The sequence below is a fragment of the Guillardia theta genome (assembly GCF_000315625.1).
Source record: "Guillardia theta CCMP2712 unplaced genomic scaffold GUITHscaffold_63, whole genome shotgun sequence".
In the NCBI taxonomy this organism is placed as follows: domain Eukaryota; class Cryptophyceae; order Pyrenomonadales; family Geminigeraceae; genus Guillardia; species Guillardia theta.
This window is the reverse complement of record NW_005434611.1, coordinates 100,832-113,640: the sequence shown is the minus strand read 5'-3', so window position 1 is coordinate 113,640 and position 12,809 is coordinate 100,832. Positions and strand designations below refer to the sequence as shown.

The following is a 12,809-nucleotide window of genomic DNA, read 5'->3' as shown; positions in this document are numbered from 1 at the left end:
CCTTGACAAGGGCCTCACAGCATGGAGCGCTTGGCCTCCCTTTCCCCCCAGCTTCCTCCCTCCCGCCCCCTCCTCCCTCCCTGCTACCATGACCAGCTGTCAAACTTTCAAAATATCATCGCCCTCCTACGCATCAACATCATCCCCCTCTTTCCTTGATTCCCTCATCCCCCCTCTGATCCTTTCTGTATCCAATACAAAGATTTCATTGATTCTCTTGAAAATTTGAAATTGTTGGTATATATTTCAAAAAGGGGATGTGAAATATTTCACTCAACATCAGTGATACGAGTAGTAGTAGTACATGGTTTGCCTGGCTTCTTGCGCCGCCTAGGAACCTATGAAAAATGGGGGGGTGGGGGTACACACCGACAAAGGATGGGGTGGGGGTACTCCGAAGGTGAAGGTGCATGGGAATGTTTACTTTGAAGACAAGAGTAGGGGTCCTCTAAGAGAATCATCAAGATGAGTGTAGGGGTGGTGGGTGAGTTCGGACCGCTTCTCATACGTGTGGGGTGGGGTGGGGTGGGGGTGTCGATACTATTGGATCTCCAAATGGATTTTTAAAAAGTACTGGATGGTGCTACATGTGAATAATTTTAGCTAAATATTTCAATATTGAATTTGATATTTCAAATTTACAGATATAAAATATAGAATTCTGCATAAGTTTCATTGAGGCTAGTCAAACGTGCACCCCACGACGGAAAACCTGAACTACTTGGGAGAGGAAACGATTATGCAGACAAAGGGAGCAGGGTCATGCAGAAAGCGGAGAAGGAGAGGAGGGGAGAGGAGTGAGGAAGGGAGGAGGAGGAGGAGGATGAAGGAATCGAGCGAGAGATTAAGATAACTTGATGCTGATGAGGAAGCCGGGCACCAGGCCCTGTCGGAGGAACTGACTGAGAGCCCCAGTGAGGAGGAAGATAAAACTGGGAGGAAGTCATCGAGAGTGGAGTGCGAAGACTCAGTCGAGAATGGACGAGGAAGCAGCGAGAGAGACGATAGAATGGGGGGAAGAGTTACAGTGTGAACCGTGATCTATGAGTGACCTTAGAATGAGGCGGCTGAAAGAGAGCCTGGGTAGTCGACAAAGTGCAAACTGGGTCGAAATGTTGAGAGGGGGTTGAGAGACAGAGATAGGATAGGCGACGAGCATACAGCCTGAGAGCTGGGTCAGAACGCAAAGTTAAACTGCTGTGACCTGACGCCATTCGTCCAGACACCGCCCTATGGTTACCTGATACCCAGCAGTGAAAACGAAGCTCGGACAGTTCAATCCTTGTCGTCGGATTGAATCTGTAGAGCGAAGGAGCTTGTGGGAAGAGTCGCGCTGTGTTTGCAGGAGGCTGCTGCCATAGTCTCTTGTGTGATGCCTCTCCAAGACGATATCGCTCGGGGGGGGGCGGATGAAGCTATGTACAGGCCGTCGAAAGACGAGCCGGACATTGGAGAGCTGGGCATCCATCTCTACGACAGCGAGGAGGAGAGCGTGGACTCAGATTTGACCTCTGCGAGCCAGAAAGTCGTTGCGCCGACGTCGGGTAGAATCCACAGCTCCTTCACCTCGATGGTAACGATCGGAGGTTTTACTTTGAAATGCTGATGATTTTCTTGCAGTACCTGCGCCGCAATGGGAACGACGAGATTTTGCAGAGGGCGAAGGCAGCCCTTGCTCTACAGCGCATAGCAAGGCAAGAGGAGTTGAGGAAGAGGATGCAGACCGTCGAGAGGAGCCGCGATCACGTCACTAAGTGGCTCAACGAAAACTATATCGTGACCTATACCCACATGAAAGGCCTCAGCGACGGGGTCTCTATCTTCGAGCAAGCTAGCAGCAAGGGGCAAGCGCAAGTGCAAGAGCTGGACGTCGAGCTGCAAAGCATGGACGGAGAGGCATCGTTGGATCCTGACCCTTCGTCAGAGTTGGATGTGGAAGGAGAAGCAGAGGACTTTGACTCGGACTCGATCTCTTTCATTGAGGGGCTACAGGTAGAAGGATGATGTTGTTATGACAGAGAAGAGTTGTCTTGACATGGATCCCAGGCGGACGATAAGGAGTTCGAAGCGACTGCTGTGCCAGAATTTCGCAAACCGATGCCGGAGGCTTCTGCAGATTTCATTCCCCTGTCTTGCAATCAGATCTTCAGTTGCAGCAACTCTGTTCCTCCCCTCTTTCCCTTGCAAGAGGGAAAATCGTGCGATGAAGCGTTCGACTCGGACGACGACGATCTGACAAGTAGCTTTCTCGCTTCACCCCAAGTTCCTGGGACTGATGGTTTCTTTTCTGCTGGTGCAGAGAAGGCGGGTTGCTGCTTGTTTCGGAATCCGATCAAGATGCACCAGTCTAACAAGTCACCAAGGATCTCGAGCAGCATGCTAGGTTGCTCTGCCTCCTCCCTTCCTTGTCATGCGCTGACACGATCAACAGAGAAGTTGTCTACACATGCCATCTCCGAGGAATCGGTGAGCTAGATGAGAATGCTGTCCTCCAGTCTGAGCTTTTCTCCTCCTTCCAGGCGCTTTCTGTCGCGGACACACCCAGCGGCAAAGATTTTCAGGGCAGGGACAGCCCGTACAGTGAACGGAGCACAGAGGAAGGGAAGGGCTCGTCGATGTCGGAAGGAGCGGCGTCGAACGAGAGGATCCTGCAGGAGGAACACGAGGATGGTTCGGACCATGACAACAACCTCCGCAGCGAGTCATGGATCTCTCGAGATTCCCAGCAGGTGCTCAGCTCGACCCCCGCCCTTCCTCCTCACATCCACCCGTACTGTCCTCCTCCTCCTCCTCCTCCCTTCAAACTGTCGCTCTTTCTCGTCTCAATCCCCCTGCTATTCCTACCTATCCTTCTCCTCTCCCTCCCCTCCTCACCAGTCCCCACGGATCCTCCTCCTACCCATCCTCCCCCTCCCCTTCTCACCAGTCTCTCCCTCCCTCCCCCCCCACCGCCACCGATGTGTGACCCTTGCTGCCGTCTGATGTTTTCGCAGAAGGAGTACGCGCTACAAGTTGAGCAGCTCACGCAGTACTCCAGCGGCAGCTCCTTCGGTAAGAGCGCCTACCAACCTCTCCCCCAGCCTCCTCTGATTTTCTCCAGCAGACGCCAAGGCCCGCCTCGGTCGGGTTCCTCGAGCTCTCAGTCGTGGATCAGCACCGCCTGTACTCACGGCCGACATGGTTGCACATTCAGGTCGCTCCTGCCCTGCTCTCCGCTCTCCTCCTCGCTCTCCTCCCGCTCCTCCTCCTCCTCTCGCTCCTCCTCCTCTCGCTCCTCCTCCTCCTCTCGCTCCTGCTTCTCCCTCCTGCCCTGCTCTCCGCTCTCCTCCTCGCTCTCCTCCCGCTCCTCCTCCTCCTCTCGCTCCTGCTTCTCCCTTCTGCCCTCTCTCCCCTCTTCCTCGCCATCCTCCTCATCAACTGCCCCCTTCCTTGCTCATCCTCGCTCTCTCCCTCTTCGCCTCCTCAACTCATCACAGGCGGAGGCGGTCAGGGTGCAGCTGTTAGCGCGACGAAGATGCACCCGGCGAAGAGCATCGGGTGGGCTTTCATCTGAAGGAGATGAGGGACGAAAGTATCTTCTTGTATAGTAGGAGCTATTCTTTGCTACTTGTTGCTTCTTGTGTGCTGATTTTGCTGAGCTTCCATAAGCTTCTTATCACTTGCCTTGTAATTTTCTAGTCTACAAATTGAGTACAAAGTTTTCACATCTGCTGAATCTCACGGAACTCCTGCGATCCAGCAGCTTCATCCAGCCTTGTCCTGTGGAGTCTCAGAGCTGATCCTGTCAGGATGTAGCTCGTTCAGGTGTCGCAGCCATTCTTTGCAGAAGTCTCGAACCACCTGCCATGAAACGTCAGCGCATCTCCCCGGGCACGGACAAGCAGCAAGTACATCGTGCTTGATGATCTCTTTCTTGAATCGCTCCTCCGACTCCATCATCGCTTCCAGCCAAGGGCAGTACTTCTGGTCCTGAATCAACTCAAGCTTCTCCTTCAGGAACGAGTATCTCTGCTTTACGGGCACAAGACTTCCGTCCACCACAGGTTTAGCGTAGATCTTGTCGAAAAGAATGAATTTCCATTTGCATCCCCAGTATCCCTTCCCGAATCCCTCGTCGTTATGCTCTATGTTCTGCCCAGCAATCATGAACGCCTGGATCACATGCCCTCGCTCTTCCCGGGCTCGAGAGAGGATCCCGCACAGAGTGTCCTTGATAACATCGTCCACGTCCATGTGCCCGACAGCTTCTCTCTTGTGGATCAAGTCGTCGAACGTGTTGAGAAACTCATCGCACGTGATCAGACCATTCCCGTTGTGGTCCATGTAATCTGATGTTACCCTCGTCAGGATACACTCAGAGACAAGGTTCTCTCTCACCGAAGACTGTGTCTGCGTCGTTGAGCGGGTCTTGTAGCTGTATCTGCAGGTACTTCAAGACGTCCTGAAACTCTGTTTGATCGATAGCCCCGCTGGAATCTTTGTCGATCTCCTGCACGGCAACATGAGCATGTGGCGCTGAAGTGTAGATTGGGGAAATGAGACCTTGAAAGCCTCCTTCAGTTGGAGCCGAGCTTGTGTCGCTGTCGCGTTTTGAGTGGCGGATGTTGTCCGGCGAAATTTCATGCTCATCTCCTCTTCATCAGCGAGGAGTTTGTTGCTGAATGGCATATTGCTAGAGTAGGAATGGAGCGCGTGGGTTCAATTCAGTAAGGTATGAATGAATCGAGTTTGAGGAAGGAATTGAAATCAGAGGGAGATGAAGATAACTTTGATCCTGCTAAAAACGATTCAGTACGTGTGTTGACTAGCATGACAACATATCGAGCTCTTGACATCAACAGCAAATACAGCCCCTAATGCTATGCCGCTGTCTTGGTGTATGTTGCATTGAAGACTATTTCTGACCATCAACCGCTCTAGACATCCTACTTCATTTGAACGCTCTTCTCTTTGCAAGAGGTGAAACAAGCACAATATGAGTCAGATAAGGCATTGACCAAAATTGCAAGCGCAAGTGGAGGCCCCGAGGGAAAAGTCCATGGATTTTCGTGAAAACATTTCAGGATAGGGCTGTCGAGCATACTGCTGATGAGTGAAGGAGGTCAGTGGGTAGAAAGAGGAATAGGATGGCGCTGAGAGGAAGCATGGGTGTTCATGTTAAGATCTGAAGCTGTGTTGAACGAAGACGGATAGGACAGAGTAATAACAAAGGGAGGAGGAACAAAAGGAAGGGAAAAGATGGAGACAGCACCTCGGTAGGGTAGTGGATAGTGGGTAAATGGGTGGGGTGGTAAAGGGACGTAGAGAGGGTGGTAACGCAGCCACCCTGGGGTGAGATGTGGGCCTGGGGGTGGGGTCACTACCGGTATTGCCGCTGGCTAAGCTACAAAAGTCATTCCAGGGTAACTGTATTGATGTTGGGGGGGTGGGGGTACATAAGTGATGGGTGCTTCTTGCAACAGGTAGGGTCAGGGGTTCACAAAACACCCATATGGGGCAGCAATCTGTTCCATTGAATAGAAGCACAATTGATGAATCAGCGATCTTGCTATGCATGTGTTGCAATGTAGGGGTAGTGTGTTACAAAGGAGGGGTATCTGGAGTTGTGGATCGCCAGGTGCAAGTCTGCAGGCTGCGGACTCGGGATTGGGTGAGGCGTCGTTGATGGATTGGGTTGTGCCGTACCGGTGGGGTAGGGTTGTCATGGCCTCCAAATGTACCCCACTATAGTCAGTGAATAGAACCGGTAGTATTTAAGACCCTCCATGATGACCCCTACCATCTACTGGAAGATATCCGGTACATAAGGTGGGTACCTTTCATGTCTGTGGGGTTCAGGGGGTGACTGTGTGATTGTCACACCGGTACTTACAAAGGATATATTGGGGGTGTTGGGGTATCGAGTGCAGATCGTAATCTTTTGCAGCTAGGATGATTAGGTGGGGTGGGGTGGCCCGGGGGGTAGGTGGGGGTAGGTATATTCGGGCAGTAGAAGCTACTAGTAGTGGGTACGAAAGTCAACTTGACTGAATTATTGAGATCTAGTAAAATGTGCTACCCCTTCCGATTTCAACCCCCACCCCCATTGATCCTACCCGGTACCCCCACGGTTCCCTGAGACCGTACCCCATCGGACCACCCCACCGGGGATTCTCTATGAGAGCACGCACTTGAGAGTGAAGGGGCCAGGGCTCATGACTACTTTGAGTAAAGACTCGGTGAGTCATCTCAGTCAGCAACCAGCCAACTATGACTCGATGACGCCATGACTGAGCGCTGGGCCGGGCCTCACTAGGTGTCCGATCAGGATTGTCCTCGTACTGATTTTTCACTTAACTTTGAGTAAAGAAAAGATTCAAGTTTAACTTGCGGCTGAACTTTGAGTCACTCAAGACCGGGGGCCCCGAGTCGGCCGCTGCCGTGGGGCCGCTCCGACTGTAATTTGGAGGGCCTCGGCCCCTCCGACCGCGGAGCTCCGAGTTTAAGTTACTCAATTTAGTAACTCGGCAGTGCCGGCGCCGCCGCCCCCCGGCGGCCCCCGGCCCGGCGCCGCCGGCCGCTCAATCATCCGAGTCCCGGTCCCCCCCCCCCGGCCGCGCCCGGGTCGGACCGTAGGGTATCCGAGTATCTGATCTGAGGCTAGACACTGAGTCACGCCGGAAGTCCGACGGTCCGGCGACGGTCCGGCCGGGCCGGGCCGGGCCGCGCCGGCCGCGGCGGGGCCGGTCACTGTCAGTGCCGGCGGCACGAGTCACCGTCACAGTGGCACGGAACTTCGGAATGGCCGAGAGGCTCAGTAAAAGATTACTCAACCCCATCAAGAAGGAACTGCCAGGTTGATGTGCACTTTGTACTGGACTCCCTCGATGACACCACAAAGCTACACCCACCCTCTCTCATAACCCACCGTACCACATTGGTGAGGACCCACCTAAATCTATGTAAAAGAACCCCCTTTTGATGTCTGCATACCCCACCAACATGTATCCCACCCCCAGGAAATTCACAGGAATAGGAGAGGACCCCTATCGGTCACTACTTCAAAGTACGGCTGTTGATACCCTACACCCCCTCCTGGTTGACCCTTTCCCACGTGCACGGACCCCAGCAATCTTTTTGCCCACCCTATCTTTTACCCTCTATCACCCTCCTTTTTCGTGGTCACTTTGCCAGATGTACCCCTATTCTCCATTCCCCACCCCTACATATGGATGGTGGAGGGGTGGGGTGCCGTGCTATTTCATTACATTTTTATCGTCATACGTATGTGTCATAGTACCCCACCCTAACAATAAGACTCTTCGATAAGTACCCCTATTTTCCATATTCATTCACCCCTGAAAGATACTGAGCAGCCTCATGAATCCTCTATCCTACCCGTACATATTGTACTACCCCACCCCCTCTTTTGTCAGAAACTGGTTCCCCGACAAATCCATGAGATGAAACCCTCCCTGAACAGTCCCCTACTCTACCTTCCTCCCCCGCTCTCCCGCTCCCGCTCCCGCTCCCGCTCCCCTTCCTGTCACTAGTCTTTCCGTCTCCTTCACTCCTGCTCTCTCCATCTCATCCTCTCACTCCTGCTCCCGCCTCAGCCCTTCCGCGCCGTTAGCCCATCTGCCTCCTGCAAGTCATTGATAATATCTCTCACCGTGCCCCCTAACTCCTGCCCACCCCACCCACCCCTCCCACTCCACCCGACCCCACCCTCTCATCCTCCTCCACATCCGCCTGCCATCTGCCTCCTCGTCCCCGCATCTCTCTTATGGCACTTTCTTTGCATGCGCACGTCGTGTATCTAACAAGGATCTGAACTCCCGCACTACGCAACGTGTCCTCTATGGATCCAACTGTCGCTCTGTTTTGTGATCAAGACTGAACTGCAATCCCCAAATATCTTGAGAGAAGGAGGACACCTTCCCCCCTTCTTTCGGCATGGCGAAAGCTTTCTGGGCAAGGGCGATCGTGGATCTTTATGCAGCAGTGTCGCGAGTGGTTCTAAAAGCTGCTGCCTGTCTGGACCAGTTCAGCAAGATCAGGATGCACACTGTAATGAACGAGTTGCTGAGTCATGATACGTGGGACGTCAAGTCGGATTCTTCCATGCATGACAATGTTCGCTGTGACTTCTGGGAATTGAAGTTCAACAATCGCACAGCTCATTTCATGCTCATCATCACGTTTCATGTCGTCATGGCGTCCTTCTACGACCAGCTCCCGCTCCCTGATGACCAGGAGAGGGTTTTAGATCGGGCAAAGTCAGTGGCCTACCTCATTGTCAGCTTGTTGTCCTTGCTTGTGATCGGATTGTCTCTATCGTCGGCCATCAGGAAGTACTTGCAGCGACAGTATGAGATTGTTCTGTCCATGTATATTCTATCCTTGTATGTTTGTATTGTTCTCTTCTACTCCAGGCTGGAGATGCACAAGTCCAAGTTGTGGTTCCTTCAACAGAATGTCGCTGTGCTAGATTCACAGAACCAGCAAACTGCTTCGTTTCCGGGATGTCACACGCAGAAGCTGGACGAAATATGTTCAGAGGGCGCTTGCCGTTACCGCACGACTTGCTCGACCCTCTTCATGGGAGGAGATTGTATTGCGCTGTTCATGCTTGCCCCTCTGCTCCCCCGATTCTTTCAGCTCCGGGTAAGGACGACGATGCTTCTCAACGGAGTGAACACTGTCCTGCTGCTGACTGTTTCTTCCCTCCTTGGCATCTTGTCCTCGAGATTGGTGGTCGTATCCATCGTCCAGAACATCATTGCAGCAGCCTCGACGCTCTCTGGCTCGCTCCTCAACACGCGGGAGTGGCAGCAGTTCTTGGTTTCGAGGCAGTCGCTGGTAGCCATCAAGCAGAGCAGGAGTCTGATCTACACGCTGATCCCTGAGAACGTCTTGCAGAAGATGGAGACTTGTCCTATCAATGACTTCCTCGGCGTCTCTCTCCCCGCATGCACCATCATGTTCTGCTCGCTGGAGCCGCAGAGGTACCTGAAAGCTCGATCCACCACCAAGACGTTCAAGCTGCTGAACGAGGTCTTCGAGATGTTCGACGACGTCGTCGACCATTATGGCATGTACAAGTACCAGCATGTCGGCGACTGGTACATCATCACCTGCCCCAGGGCCGCCAGGCCCTTCGACGAGGCAGAGCAGGGAAAGCCGTACCCGCAGTCGTACGCTGTGCAGATGATCCGCCTGGCCAACGAGCTGCGGGAGCTGGCGCACTACTACACGGTAGAGGGGGTCAGCTTGCAGCTCAAGGTGGGAATCAACCATGGCGCTATCGCAGGAGCTGTGATCGGGCAACACCGGGCCTTCTACTGCGTCTACGGGGACACGGCTAACACGGCGGCAAGGATGTGCAAGTATGCGGAGCCGAACGAGGTTCTATGCACGCGTGAGTTCGCTGAGGTGATGGAGGGCTGCGAGGACAAGCTCTGCTCCTGCATGTACAAGGGCCACATGGACATCAAGGGGAAGGGGAAGATGGAAGTGTTCAAGGTGGAGGCGTACGACGTGTTTCAGTCCTTCTCCCATGGGGGCGTGTGCAAGCTCAACAGATTCTGCAACCAGAACTTGAAGCTGGAGGACTCGGAGATATCGTGGAGCCACTGCTGCAGCTCATCCTCCTCCTTCAGCAGGAGGACCAGGGCGTGCCTGAACCCCCTGACGCAGTTCAAGGACGGGAAGCTTGAGGAGAGCTTTCAGGAAGAGAGCGCGAGCAGCAAGAGAATAGCACTCATGGCTGCCCTTGTTGTCCACCTCTGCGCCGTCGTCTGTCACTTCCACTTCATCGTGCGGCAGAGCTCTTGGGAGGAGGAGAGGGTCGTGCTCGTGCTCGCCCTCTTCCACTTCCTCGGCTCCCTCCTCTCGGTGGGGCTCCTCCTCCGTCTAGCGTGCAGGGAGCAGAAGGCAGGGAGAGTGAAGGAGGGTCTCTTCGTTCTCAAGGTCTTCTTCCTCCTCCTCTCTACCGCCCTCTGCATGCTCGACAGCCGCTACGATCGCATGCTCTTGTCTGTGGCCGTCTACCTTGTGTTCCACTCCATCTCCTCCGGGATCGACTTCCGCCAGGTCCTGAAGCTCACAGTCTTCGTCCTCGCTTCTCGTCTCGTCGTCCTCTGCCGCTGGCAGCAAATTCCATGGGGAGCAGGAGCAGGAGCAGGAGCAGGAGCAGGAGCAGGAGCAGGAGCAAGAGCAGGAGCAAGAGCAGGAGCAGGAGCAGGGGACGTCTGCCTTGTGCAGCTAGCGCTGGTGCTTCTGTCGGGGCTCTTCCTCTCCTACAGGCTGGAAGTGCACGAGAGGCTCAACTGGTTCGCGGGGAGGTCGAGGATGTCAGAGCTGAAGAACCTGCAAGAGATCCTGCTGGACTTGCTGCCGGGGAAGATCGTGCAGAAGATGATACACTCTCCGCTGACGATCCAGAGCAACCTACAGACGGCAGTCATCCTTCAGCTCGACATCTGCAGCTTCACCAGGATGTCGCAGACCATGAAGGCGATCGACGTGGCGAAAATGATCCACAAGGTCTTCTCGCAGTTCGACGAGCGGGTGAAGCAGCTGCAGCTCTTCAAGATGGACACGGTGGGGACGCGTACATCGTCACGGGCTGGCTGCCCTGCGAGCAGGACTGGGTTACGGCTGAAAGCACACACAGAAAGTGCAGGGAGATGTTGTCGCTGGCTCGCCACATGATCCTGTCTCTCCAGCGCTTCCGCGAGGAGGAGGAGGTGGATCTGAACTGCCGCATCGGCCTCTGCCTGGGGGTCGTGGTGGCGGGGGTGCTGGGGAGGGTGCAGTCGAGGTTCCACGTGATGGGGAAGGGGATGGAGACGTGCGAGCTGCTGGAGCAGACGTCAGGCACCAACTGCGTGCATGCGAGCGATGCGTTCCTCCAGTGCGCGAGCCCTTGCGGGAGGGAGAGGAGGGGGAGGAGCGAGCAGGCTGGGGGGAGGGAGCAGGCGGTGGAGGTGCCTCAGGGATGGAAGCTGGAGGGGTGGATGAAGCATTCGAGCGACAGGAGCCCCTCCTCAGTCTGTGAAACCCTGGACTTCAACTTAGAAGACAGCCACGTGGCTCAGCTCTCGGACATGTCGAGGAGCTATATCCTGTCGCCCATCCTTGAGGGAGGAGAGGAGGACGCGTAGGAGGAGCAGAATCCTTGTAAGAAGAGATAAAGTCCCAACTTTCTTTCCATACCCTCCTCCTCCTCCTCCTCCTCCTGCTCCTGCTCCTCCTCCTCCCTCATATCTGCTGGCTCAAACTTCACCTTGTTCTTCACTTCCTCTTGGTCCCCTTTCTCCCTGCTGCTGTTTGCAGCCGCGTGCTGAACGGCAGCCAGGGATCGTCGAGAAGCTTCAGAGCTCGTGGAGTCTCCAGCCCCTTCTGAAGGAGACTCTTATCTGTGCCGCCGTCAGACAACATCGCTTGCTCCTTCCCACTCTCTCCTGCTCCTGCTCCTGCTCCTGCTCCTGCTCCTCCCTTTGATCCTCTTTCTCTCCATCGCTCTCTCCTCCTCTCCAGCCCTCCTCGACATCCAGCTTGTCCTTCCCTGCTCCTCTTCAGCATATTCCTCCTTCCCTCCTGCTCCTGCTGCTGCTGCTGCTGCTGCTGCTGCTGCTGCTCCTGCTGCTGCTCCTCTCACTCACCGATGAGTTCTCGCACGGTCAGCCTCGTGTTGTGTGTGGCGAGGACGAGCTTTCCTCCTGCTCTCTGGGGTGCCGGGAGAGTTTTCAGCTCCAGCCCGAACTTGTCCAGCTCCGACGTCTCCTCCCATGCCCACACCCGGCCCCCTCCTGGCGTCACCCTCCCAGGCTCCGTCAAGACCCTCCTTGCACTCGGAGGAAGCGCCGGCATCTTTCCTCCTGCTCCTGCTCCTGCTCCTGCTCCTGCTCCTGCTCTGCCATCTAGCGGCATCTTGGCCCTCCTCGGAACCTCGAACGCGCTGATGGGTCTTGTCTTGAGGGGCTTGAGGGAGGCAGAGGGAGGAGAGGAGGAGGAAGGAGCCTTGACGTGCTTGGGAGCTGACTCAGGCCGAACTCTTCTCCTCCCGCTCTCGAGCTTCCAACCACCCTTCTGCGCGTCCTCGAGCTCGTTGCCAATCTTTGCGATCAGATCCTGCATCTCCCTTCTCTTCCTTACTGCTTCTTCCTGCGAGAACCTCCTCCTTCCAGTCTCTCCTCCTGCTCCTGCTCCTGCTCCTGCTCCTGCTCCTGCTCCTGCTCCTGCTCCTGCTCCTTCCATCTCAAGAAACTTGTTCACGACTTCAACTCTCTTCTCTTCTTCGTTTGTTTCGTCATCTTCCTGGCTCTCCTTTACGTTGTTTTGCATTCCTCCTCCACTCATTCTTTGCTCTCTGTCTCCTTCATCTCCATCCCTTCCCGCTCTTTCCTCTTCATCCCTTCCATTCTCCTTTCCCTCCTCTTCCTCCCCCTCCTTCCGATGACCTTCCTCCTCCTCCTTCCCGCCTTCATCTCTCCCCCTTGCCGGCTCCTCTCCTCCCTCCTCTCCCTTCGGATCGTCTCCCCATCTTCCGCTGCTCACTTTCACTCTGAAGGCTTCGACTGCTGCACGAGTTCGTCCCCCGAGGAGCCACTGCATGTTGGACGTCCAGTCCTCTTCTGCGCGCTGCCAGACCTTCAGGAGGAGAAGACGGAGGAGGAGGAGAGAGCGAGGGAGAGGGAGAGAGGGAAGCGGAGGAGGGGAAAGAGGGAAGAGAGGGAGAGGACAAGAAGTTCGAGGGGAGGAGGAGGAGGAGGGAAGGAAGGTGAGGAGGAGGAGTTGGACGAGATTGGGGAGGCGGGGGAAGG

At 55.0% G+C, this 12,809-nt stretch overlaps 4 protein-coding genes across 4 annotated transcripts in view; 2 read left to right on the top strand and 2 right to left on the bottom strand.

Moving 5' to 3' along the window:
* Nucleotides 1-1,372: 1,372 nt before the first annotated feature.
* On the top strand, nucleotides 1,373-3,553 carry GUITHDRAFT_142331 (hypothetical protein; the record flags this gene model as incomplete). The annotated part of the gene is made up of 8 exons (XM_005827855.1): nucleotides 1,373-1,573; nucleotides 1,621-1,992; nucleotides 2,047-2,383; nucleotides 2,432-2,466; nucleotides 2,520-2,729; nucleotides 2,994-3,051; nucleotides 3,104-3,193; nucleotides 3,477-3,553. The coding sequence occupies 8 exons, from the start codon at nucleotides 1,373-1,375 to the stop codon at nucleotides 3,551-3,553; spliced, it is 1,380 nt and encodes a 459-aa protein (XP_005827912.1).
* Nucleotides 3,554-3,979: 426 nt separating this feature from the next.
* On the bottom strand, nucleotides 3,980-5,207 carry GUITHDRAFT_164506 (hypothetical protein; the record flags this gene model as incomplete). The annotated part of the gene is made up of 4 exons (XM_005827854.1): nucleotides 4,543-5,207; nucleotides 4,378-4,489; nucleotides 4,029-4,328; nucleotides 3,980-4,008 (listed from the first exon to the last, which is right to left on the bottom strand). Exons 1-4 carry the CDS (start codon nucleotides 4,666-4,668, stop codon nucleotides 3,980-3,982), a joined length of 567 nt encoding a protein of 188 aa, XP_005827911.1. The 5' UTR covers nucleotides 4,669-5,207.
* A 3,754-nt stretch (nucleotides 5,208-8,961) lies between these two features.
* On the top strand, nucleotides 8,962-9,495 carry GUITHDRAFT_75107 (hypothetical protein; the record flags this gene model as incomplete). Its single annotated transcript, XM_005827853.1, has 1 exon — nucleotides 8,962-9,495. A coding segment is annotated over one exon (534 nt), but the record flags the coding sequence as incomplete, so codon positions are not given.
* A 1,782-nt stretch (nucleotides 9,496-11,277) lies between these two features.
* The window catches only part of GUITHDRAFT_112932 (hypothetical protein), a gene marked incomplete at both ends in the record, with an annotated part of 4,439 nt that continues 2,907 nt past the window's right edge, over nucleotides 11,278-12,809 (bottom strand). Inside the window, 2 exons of the mRNA XM_005827852.1 lie at nucleotides 11,278-11,402; nucleotides 11,649-12,627. Coding sequence (XP_005827909.1) covers nucleotides 11,278-11,402; nucleotides 11,649-12,627 — 1,104 coding nt within the window. The remainder of the gene's footprint in view (nucleotides 11,403-11,648; nucleotides 12,628-12,809) is intronic.